This window comes from Fukomys damarensis, unplaced genomic scaffold (genome assembly GCF_012274545.1).
Source record: "Fukomys damarensis isolate Sample0158 unplaced genomic scaffold, DMR_v1.0_HiC HiC_scaffold_23, whole genome shotgun sequence".
Classification (NCBI taxonomy): domain Eukaryota; kingdom Metazoa; phylum Chordata; class Mammalia; order Rodentia; family Bathyergidae; genus Fukomys; species Fukomys damarensis.
In genome coordinates this window covers 41306473-41316832 of record NW_022900935.1, presented here as the reverse complement: position 1 = coordinate 41316832, position 10360 = coordinate 41306473, and the positions used below count along the sequence as shown (strand labels likewise).

General features: G+C 43.3%; 1 protein-coding gene across 1 annotated transcript in view; it reads left to right on the top strand.

Annotated features, from left to right (window-relative positions):
* Vamp3 (vesicle associated membrane protein 3) overlaps positions 1–10354 on the top strand; it is a 12908-nt gene extending 2554 nt beyond the window's left edge. Inside the window, exons 2-5 of the mRNA XM_033767396.1 lie at positions 555–624; positions 4069–4227; positions 4946–4997; positions 5836–10354. Coding sequence (XP_033623287.1) covers positions 555–624; positions 4069–4227; positions 4946–4997; positions 5836–5855 — 301 coding nt within the window. The 3' untranslated portion in view covers positions 5856–10354. The remainder of the gene's footprint in view (positions 1–554; positions 625–4068; positions 4228–4945; positions 4998–5835) is intronic.
* The last annotated feature ends 6 nt before the right edge of the window (positions 10355–10360 follow it).

Here is a 10360-nt window from a genome sequence, read left to right as displayed (position 1 = left end):
GAAGCAGTAAGGATTTAAGCCAGAGTTGGCTATGAAAGATCTGCCTGGCAAGAAAAGAAGCATTCAATAAGACTGTAAAAGAAAACCAAGCCCATTCATACCACCACCCCACCCTTGCATGCAGGTATTCGATCCCGGAATCTTTCTCCATACTGGAAAAAGGCCATTCTGCAATTGTTCATAGCTATAAAACAGTTCTTGTCCCAATATAAGACCAGGAGATAGAGTTCATTTAAGCAAATGTGTACATTAAAACAAGTTTAAAAAAATGGAAAATAGAATTTACCTATCCTAGGATTGGGCACTTCCCCAAAGTGGATCCTATCAAAATCTTCACTGTAGTCACTTTATCATGTGGGACAATCTTGGAAATTAGGGAAGAAGTATAACAAATGATATTAGGACCATTATTCACTATTGCAGGACAGCTTTTTATTTTTTGGGTTTTTCTGATATACAAGATCAGTAATACTTAGTCCTAGAATAATATCTTTGTTTTCAGAAATATATTTGTAACCCTGATTTATTCATGCCTGTGCCTTTACACATTTCAGGTCTGCAGGTTCGAGCGCTGCCGCTGGCAGTAACCGAAGACTTCAGCAGACACAAAATCAAGTTGAGGAGGTATTGCTCTAAGACTCTCAAGTGTGAATTCTAAATAAACATGGGTACACCCTGCAGATAATGCTGTTTAGAAAAAGTATTATAAATGTGTGACTGTAAACTTTGACAGTGTTATAAATGTAATAAAAAGTCTGTCCCCTTCTGTTTTTAGAAGCCATGATCTAAGCAAAAGTCAGACTCCCTGGTTTCATGCTTATTTTTCTGCAAGGGAATCACATACCTAAAACAGAAACATTCCCCAAGAACCACTTTGTAAAAATAGGATAATAAAGTTTTAAGGATTCGGGCTAAAGATTGTTCAAGCCAGAAATGAATCCCTTCCGATGAGACATTTTTCCAGAATGCTTTGTCCTGCAGCCTGACCCACCAGTCACCTGACCTGAGCAACTCTAGGAAACATTCATCTCTGAGGTTGGCAAGAGAGGCACAGGCAGATGCTGACTAACTGTCCTAGCCCAACAAATCTGTATCTGTAGAATTCTTGACTTTCACAACATTTTTTGTTCTGCCCAATATATGCAGAACTGAAAACAGATTGTGTGAAAAATTGGGACTCATATTTCCCTATTCCTAAAAGCAGTCACTGTCTGCATTTAGCTACACTAAAAACTAGAGTTAAAAGGTAGATACCATTGTTAAATCGTAGTAATGCTTTGATTGGGTATTTTGTTTATGAACTTAATTATCACAATTTTAGATTTTTCACATTGAAAGCCATTTAAATCTGTCCTGCTTGAATCTTGTTTACTTACGAAATCAAAATCCAATCTTTTTTTTATCCAAAGGAATTTCAAAGAGTTGTATTCTTTTTTCTTTTATGGAGGTGAAATACAATTAACCAGTCTAAAGTAGTTTGGTAGTATTTAATAGATTCACTTACTGTGCACCCATTACCTCAGTTTTCAGAACTCTTTCATTATTCCTGAAAAGCACCTGTACCCATTTAGTAACCATTGCCCATTTCCCCTTCTCCCATTGCCCAGTCACCTCTGATCTGCTGTCTGTTTTGATGAATTTGCCTGTTCTGTGTATAGCATAAAAAAGAACCATACCATTTGTGGTCTCTAGTGTCAGGCTTCTGTCACTTAGCATGATGTTTTCAACATGCATCCACATTGTAGCATGTATTAGTACCTTGTTTCTTTTTATAAATATAGGGTAATGGATAATTTCAGCTCTTTCCACTTCTCAGCTATTAGGAATAATGCTGCTATCAAAATTCAAGAATAAGACTTTGTTTAACCATGTTTTCATTTCTCTTGATTCTGTAGACCTAGGTGTATTGCTGGGTCATACAGTAGTTGTATGACTGGGGTAGTTCTGTGTTAGCTTTTTGAAGAGCAGCCAAACTGTTTTCCACTGTGGCTGCCCCATTTTATATTCCCATCAGCAAGGTATAAAAGCTTCCTACTTCTTTACATCCTCTTCAACATTTGTTTTCTTGGTTTTGGATTATAACCATCGAGTGAGCTTGCGGTCGTATCTCCTTTTGATTTTTTGATTGCGTAGTGAAATGACTAGTGATGTTGAACAACTTTTCATGTGCTAACAATCCATATGTTTATCTTTGTTGAAAGCCTTTGCCCATTTTTTAGCCGGGTTGTCTTTGCATTGCTAACTTATAAGAATTCTTTTTGTATTCTGGATAGCAAGCCTTTATCAGATATGTGATTTGCAGGTACTTGCTTTCATTCTGTAGATTCCTTCCTTCCTTCCTTTTGCGGTACGGCGACTGAACCTAGGGCCTTCACACTGAGTTACATTCCCAGCCCTTTTTTTATTTTGAGGCAGGGTCTTGCTAAGTTGATAAACTGCCCAGGCTGGACTCAAACTGGCCATCCTCCTGCCTCAGCCTTCCAGAGGGCTGGGATTATAGGCATGCGCCACCACTCCCAGCTGAAACATTCTTGATAATATACTTTGATGCAAAATTTTAAAAAAATTTTTATGAAGCCAGCTTGTAAAATTTTAGTTGTTATTATTGGGGGGGAGGATTAGTTGTTGTCAGAGTTTTTTGTTTTTCCCCTCTTTCTTTTGGTATTAATCAAATTTAAGAACCTAGGGCCAAATCTGAAGTTTTGAAAATTTATTCTTATTACTGTTTAGAAGTTTTATAGTTTTTTTTAATGTTTTTTTAATTTAATTAGTTTTAGCTCTTAAACTTAAGCCATAGATCCATTTTCAGTTACTTTTTGTGTATGAGGTGAGGTAGGAGTCATTCTTTTGCATGTGACTCTCTTGTTGTCCCAGCAAGATTTGTTGAAAAGACTGACCCTTTCCCCCAGTGTACAGTCTTCATACCCTGTCCCGAATCATTTGGGTCTATGGGCTGGAGTATATCTCAGTAGTAGAGTGTTTGCTTAGCAAAAAGACCTGCAGTTCTTTCCCCAGCACTACCAAAACAAAAACCAGCCACAGATGTTTCAGTTGATTCTGTACTTTCAGTTCTATTCCATTGGTCTTTATGTCTGTCCTTACGCCACTACCAATTTTGACTACTGTAGCTTTGTAGTAAGTTTTGAAAGTAAGAAGTGTGAGTCTTGCAACTTTTTTTTCTTTCAGTATTCTTTGTCTTTTTGAGGTTCCCTGTGGTTACATATGAAAAAGCTACTGGAGTTGGGGTCACACTTGGGAGATTTCTGAGTGTGACAATAAAACCATTGGGATTGCTGACTCTGCATGGCCGTCTTCACAGGGCTAAGTCTCCCAGTGTATAGCACAGGATATCTTTCCGTTTTTAACTAGGTTTTCTTTCAGCAGTGTTGTGTTTTTGCTTTGCAAGTCTTTTACCTTCTTGGTTAAATATATCCCTAAGTATTTTTATTCTTTGGGGTGGTGTTGTAAAGACAGTTGTTTTCTTAATAATCTTTTCAGATTGTTTATTGCTGGTATACAGACACAGAACACATTTGTGTAATCTTAGGGCCTGAAACTGCTGAGTTGGTGACTCTAATGGTTTTTTCTTTTTGTGGATTCTTTGAGATCCAGAGGATATGGATATAGATGTAGATACAAATGCAGATACAAATTCAGATACAGATATTTAGAGTGCCCTGCAGATAGAAGGAGTTTTACTCGTTTCCAGTTTGGGTGCCCTTTTCTTCTTGATTGCTCTGGCCTGGACTTGAGTACCATGTTGAACAGCAGTTGTGAAAGTGGGCGACCCTGTCTTGTTTCTGGTCTTAAGGGGAAGCTGTTGGTCACAGTTCACATTGAGCATCATACTAGTTGTGGATTTTCCCATAAATGCCCTCGGCTCATGTTGAGGTTGTTGCCTTCTATCCTTAGTTTGTTGAGTGGTTTTATCATGAAAAGGTAGGCCCATTTTGTAAAAAATGTTAGTAATAAAGTCCAGACTTGAAACCAAATATGCCAGAGATTTCAATTGGACTTGTGGTTCTTCCATTACTCTATGTGTAAGCTAACATGACCACATTCGTCTAGGTGGTGGACATAATGAGAGTCAATGTGGATAAGGTATTAGAAAGAGACCAGAAGCTCTCTGAGTTAGACGACCGTGCTGATGCTCTGCAAGCAGGAGCTTCTCAATTTGAAACAAGTGCTGCCAAGTTGAAGAGGAAATACTGGTGGAAAAACTGCAAGGTATTTCTTTTTACTGACCTTTATATGAAGTCCCCCTTTCCATTCTTAGAGGCTTGGCAGAGTGTACAAATATCGGACTTCAGTGAATCTGGAAGGTAGGTTTAACTTCCCACACACAGACATTTGTGTGAGCTGTGAATCTTACCCAGAGACTGCACCCCTTCCATCCACCACTAAGGTTCCTCACGTTCTGTGGCTGATCTCATGAGCTGCCTAGAACAGGAACTCCCCAAACCCATCAGGCAGAACCGCTTGGTCCATGTGCAGGTTGTTCGGCGAGCAGCTCCAGCACCAAGGGAAAGAAACTAGAAAGTCACCTTGTGCTCAGCAGGAGAAAGTGGCCAGAGGCAGAACATAGTCTACTGCAGGTTTTGCATGGTTAGCAAATAAATATGCTCAAATCAGATCATAATATGTCCTGCCCCTTCCTGTTCCAAACTGACACTGAGATGCAGGGGGTAAACTTAGTCGCCCCTCCTTGGGTGGAAAATTTATACAAGTGAACAGGTACCTTTCTAGGAGCCACAGATCACTAGCACACTTTCTAAAAAGCAGTTAGAAACTTTAGTCCCAATTGAGACCATTAAATACAGGATTAGAAATGATGAGTTGTTTCAGGTTGTAGCACACCTTGATTGCTAGAATAATATAGGATGCTCTTCAGTAAGTGTGTTAGGTCTTTTTATGAAATGTGAAAAGCGTGTATGTTTTCTTACAGATGTGGGCCATAGGGATTAGTGTTCTGGTGATCTTCATCATCATCATCATTGGTGAGTTACTTCCTGTGTTTACAAATGACTGCCTACTGTACAAGAATACAGAGTAAAAAGCTCCCTCCGAACATTAGCTCATTCCAAGGTTTTTAAAGAATTTACATTAGCAAATCTTGTAAGTACTCAAATTTTTATGATTAAAGTCCGAGATTTTTTTTTACATGAACATTAATTCTTTAAGGCTGAGGAATGTCATTGTTCCTGGTAGCTTGGTTTCTATCTGAATATAACGATGGTGTATATTTCCTTTTATGTAGTGCCTGTGATCTAGCCCTACTCCTGCCCCATCCAGCTCTGTGGCAGGCAGGCAGTTTAAAGTGTCTTCTTCTCAGTTTCCTTATTTATAAAATGTGGACAATAATGGCACCTACCTTCTTTGTCATGAGGACAAGTCTGGTTAATATATAAAATGTGCTTAGTATATGGCATCTGGCATATGCAGTAATAAAAAATTATGTTAGTGACTAGATTAGATATATATCTCACACACACACAGACACACACACACACACACAGACACACACACACACACACACACACACACATATATGGATATACTCTCACCTATGACTGTCATTATATGTAATATTGGAAGAACCCATTGGGCACTTCTTCCTTTCATTGCTAGGATGATGTCAGTGGATGCTGCTCTTCAATGAGAGTTACTTGGATGCTTTTGACTATACGCTCCTCCGGCTTTACATAGCACTAGTGGGATATGGGTCAGATTGAATCTGTTCACATTTAGACTGACTGCAGCTTTCACTCTGGGTGTGCACTGAAAGACTAAACCACCCTTTTTGCTCTCTCTCTGCCTCTCCGTCCCGCTTCTTAGTGTGGAGTGTCTCTTCCTGAAGAACCAGTGAAACTCGAGCCTAGCTGTTCAGGAAACCTTCAAGACCTTTGACTTTGAACCTGCTATATTGTCAAACTTACCTGTTATTTCTAAGATGATTTTTTTTTTTCTTTTTGCTAGTTCACTCAAAGTTCCATTTCTAAGAAATGTGCCTTTGTTATTAATATGCACTCCAAATGAGAGGTGTGGCCAGTCCTGCCCTCGTTTTGCATAGGGCCTTTCCAGATTTACATACGGGCCGATAAAGAGGACTTCCCCTGCTCCAGAGTGCTGTGCTCTTGACATGGTATTGTCACTAATGAATTGCCTTTGACTCCAGCTAAGTTAGCTTCTGACATTTCCTACAGCTCCACATTTTAAAACCTTGAGTAATGCGATTTCCACGTTGTGCCTTCCAGAACACTACTGCCTAACACATCTGTGACAGTAACAGGCCGTGCCTTGCTTTGATATTTCCCTGGTTTCCTGTAAGAGATGTGACTCTTTTTTATAAGCACTACTGACTCACTGTATTTAAACTGATGCTGGTTAAGTTTTTGGTCTTACATTAGATATGAAGATGTTTACTTTCTTGTTATTGTTAGGTATCACTTCCTAAAATATTATTTTAATCAGAAGTAACAACCCTTTTAAAAAGTTTTATAGAACTATGCCTGTGACCAAAGTTTGTTTTGCCAAAATGTTAAAATACAAATAAAACATCCTTATGTCTGTCTCTGACAGATGAATTCAGAAAAGTGCCAAATGGGACTGAAAGAGCCTTTCAAAAGGAAAGTGGTAATAGTGTGCATGAACCTTCCGCATAATATGCTGGCAGTGTGGCTGCCTCCTAAGGCAGCAGTTTCCACAGGCAAGAGGTTTGAGCAAAACTCCTGCCACCTCATACTTGTGGACAAAGGGTTTCCCCAGCAGACGGCAGACCAGCAGCTAATGGCGCCAGTGTAGTACAGTCCTGTGGCCCTCAATTAAGACCATCTGTGACCAGCCTCACAGACGACAGCCCTTTGAAATGTTTCCTGTTATTATTCATATTGTGCTTCCTAAGTTTTCTAAATTGTGCTCTGATGAGGCGTTGGTAGGGTGGGTTACTCTTCAGAGGACAGCTAATTAGAGATTTTTTTTTTTCTTCTGTGTCATACTGCACAGATGCTACTTTGGAAATAGCTAATGTCACCTGAGACTTGTGTACATAAGACTTTTAACATCAGGGTATGTGACTTAAAGTGGGGGTTCAGGTATGAATGAAGTCAGGCAAGGAGGCACGGGGAGAAACACAGGCCATGTTTTCCAGAACGTTCTACGTATTATTCACATGCTAGTATGACTTAGAAGCGCAACAGCTAAGGTGCACCAGCACACATTTCTGAGACATTTTACCTTGTGTTCCCCTGGCATCACTGAAATGATTTAATGTTGAAAACGTGCCTCGCAGTATCCACAGCTGTGAAGCAGCAGCTGTCAGTGTCAGGACTTCGGCCCAGGGTCTCTGGCCATGTCTGACTCTGAAACCTTGGTGCTCTCTCCTTGCTCCATACTCAGTCCCATGTAACCCAATGGCTCCTGCATTAACCCAAGAATACCTCGCTTGTGTCTGCATTCAGCTGGCAACTTGCCTGCTCCGCCGATGACTCTGGCCCCTGTGTTCCCTGGGGAGGGACGGCTGTGCCTGTTCCGAGCCCCTAGGGGTTCTTCCTTGCTTTTCCTCGCTCCCTTACAAGCTTCGCCTGCTCTTCTTCCTTGCCCACTACCTCCCGGGTCTCCCCGAGCCTGAGTGGATAGAAGACTAGCGCCCCCACGTGAGAAGCGCTCTTCAGCGTGGAGGTGAATGGGGACGGCTTTCTCACAGCCGCCCGGACGTCTTGAGTTGGATGTGGAAGTGAGTTCCAGCTGCGCTCACGCGTGGTTCTTGTTTCGGTCCGCATCTTTCCTTCCCTTGCATATACTTTCACGTTTATTCTGGCCCTCGGAAACACTGCACCTTTGCTTATATTTATAATGGGAAAATCCAGTACCAATACTGTTCTTCGCCACCACCTTACCTTGATCTGGCCCCTCCTGACTTACTCGCCTCACTCTACACCAGTCTGATCTCCAGGCGCGGCTCCTGCCTTTCAGGTTCTCCACGAGATTGGGCAGGGGACTGTGCAAGCTGACCCGCTGTGCTGGGCCACTTTCTTGGCGCTCTGCTGGGGCTTCAGGTCCCCTTCTCTGTCATCTGGCCGCCTCCACCCCTACCCGGGAGCTTTATTTTCCACCCCGCGCCTTGAGTCGTTTCTTAGGCTTTGTCATCTCCCAGGATGACAATCATCCCTCAGACGTGTTCGCACGTTTGCCGAATGAATGCGGTCTGAGGAAAAGCTTGGGCGAGCTATCACTCCCCAAAAGAGCAGTGTAGAATGCCTCCTGGGAAAACTGACAGTTTACCCAATACACAATAAAGACAGCCGCCCACTTCCCTTTTCCTTGCGCCCTTCATGTACAACTTTAATTCATCCAAAGAATTGTGTTTCCGATGTACCAGGCATCAGGGAAGAGTCTGCCCTGAGCCTTTCAATTCGGATAAATTGAGAGGCCATGCAAAAGGCACCTTCAGACGTTTAAGTTAAGGCCAGGGACGCGTTTAAGTCCCACCTTAAACTTCCCTTTTTTGAAAATCGGGCTGCAATTTGGCCGGTCGCTTCCCTGTTCCTTCAAACCCACCTTCCACTTTGAGCAGGACAGCTAGCAAGGTAAGGAAAGACGAATGCAATACAACCGCAAGAACCAAAACTGCCGCACAGTGCCAGAGCCCCCAGCGCGGCTCATCAGGGCGCAGAGCTACCCGAGGTACCCCGGCGCAGCTCTTCCTCTCTCCCCCGCCCGCCGCTCACTTGGTGCTGCCCCCTCTGCCTTTTGCTGTCTCCTAGAAGGTTTACTTTGGGCCCCTTGCAATATGGCTCTCTTGGCTTTGATGACTTTATTTTGTTTTCCTTCCATTTCTTTCCTGAGCCCTGCCAACTCATGCTTCATCCCCCTTTGCTGCCATTCTATACCTTTCCTGAGTTTTTGTGGCTCTGCTTTAGGTTTCTGTTTTAAAGAGGCACTTGTTTCCCTAATGCTTTGAATTATGGTAATACTTGGCCGACAGTCTCCCATGGCTCCATACATTTTCCTGGTGAGTGTTCTTCATCCATTTAATTTTATTTTGTTCCTGCTTCTTTTCTGTATTTTTATAGTCATAGGATCCTGATTCCTTTTCTGATTCTTATAGCCTTTCTATAAAGTGGATTTCCTGACCCTTGCCCCTCAATCTGCTACTTGAAAGCCTTTTCTGGTGGCAGGGGATGCTTGAGAGCAGGGAGACATGGATTTTCTTGGCTGGTGAAGGTTTTTAGACACGGAGCTATGACTACTCATGAGCCTTCTCCCAGTGACAGAAACAGGCTGCAGGGGAGCCACCCATCCAGCTCTGCATCTGATCTCCTCTCTGACCCATCCCCACCCTCCTTGTCTGGGCCAACCTTGAATCCAGGAAGTTTTGTATCCTGGTGGGTGAGTCCTGTTTCCTTTGTTCTCAGCACAAAGGCTGGCTGCCTGTGTTGATGAGCTAAGCCCTGCAGGCTTTGCCCAAGGTCTGAGGTTGCAGAATGTCTCTGGCGGTACACTCCGATGGCCCCAGAGGTGACCCGGGGCCTTGTTAGGCCTGTTGCAGCCATCAGCAGCAAGCACTATTGAAAGAGATTCAGGAGGATTTCTGCATCTCGAACCTAAAGTTTGTATTTCTCCTGTCCTTTTTAGTATTGAAGGTGGATGATTTCCTAGAGCAGGAGGTAGCAACATATTTACCCTATCATGCTATGGCCAGAATCCGGGCAGCTTTATTTTTAAAATACAATCAAATTGCCTTCAATAATCTTAGCTGCCACTGCAAGTTTATAAGTTTAAGCTGATGTGCAAGGTGAGAAGTGTGTGCAGAGACAGGATACAGGAAGCATAAAGACAGATGGGAAAGTGGCTTCCTTGGCAGTAGCAATCAGCTTTCCTTGGGGACAGCGAGGAGGCAGGCAGAAGGGCACGCAGAGAGCCGTGAGAGGCACAAAAAGGCCCCTTGGTTCAAGGATGACACGTGTAAAAGGCAATTTTGTATCAGGAATCTAAACCCCACCCCCGAGTAGGTGAGGAAGCAGACCACTCTCTTCCCGAGAGGGGACCACAAAGCCACACATTCTCCCTCTGGAAGGACCCGTTCCTGGGCAGGACAGGGGGGTCACAGCGGTTCCCGCCCAGGCTGCAGGTCTGCCTCCCGGTCACCCACAGCCTGTGCTCGCGGGGCCCCAAGTCTCACCCCTCCACGTGTGACAGCTTCCTGAGTGCTAAGCACGGGGCCCATCAGCTGATGCCTCTGTCCGCAGCTCCTCTGGCATGGGCTGAAGAGGACGGCAGGGTGGAAGGACGCCGTCGTGTCTGGTTAGGAGGGGTCCTGGATGCAGCAGGGCTTAGGGATCTGGGACCTGGGGTCTTGGGG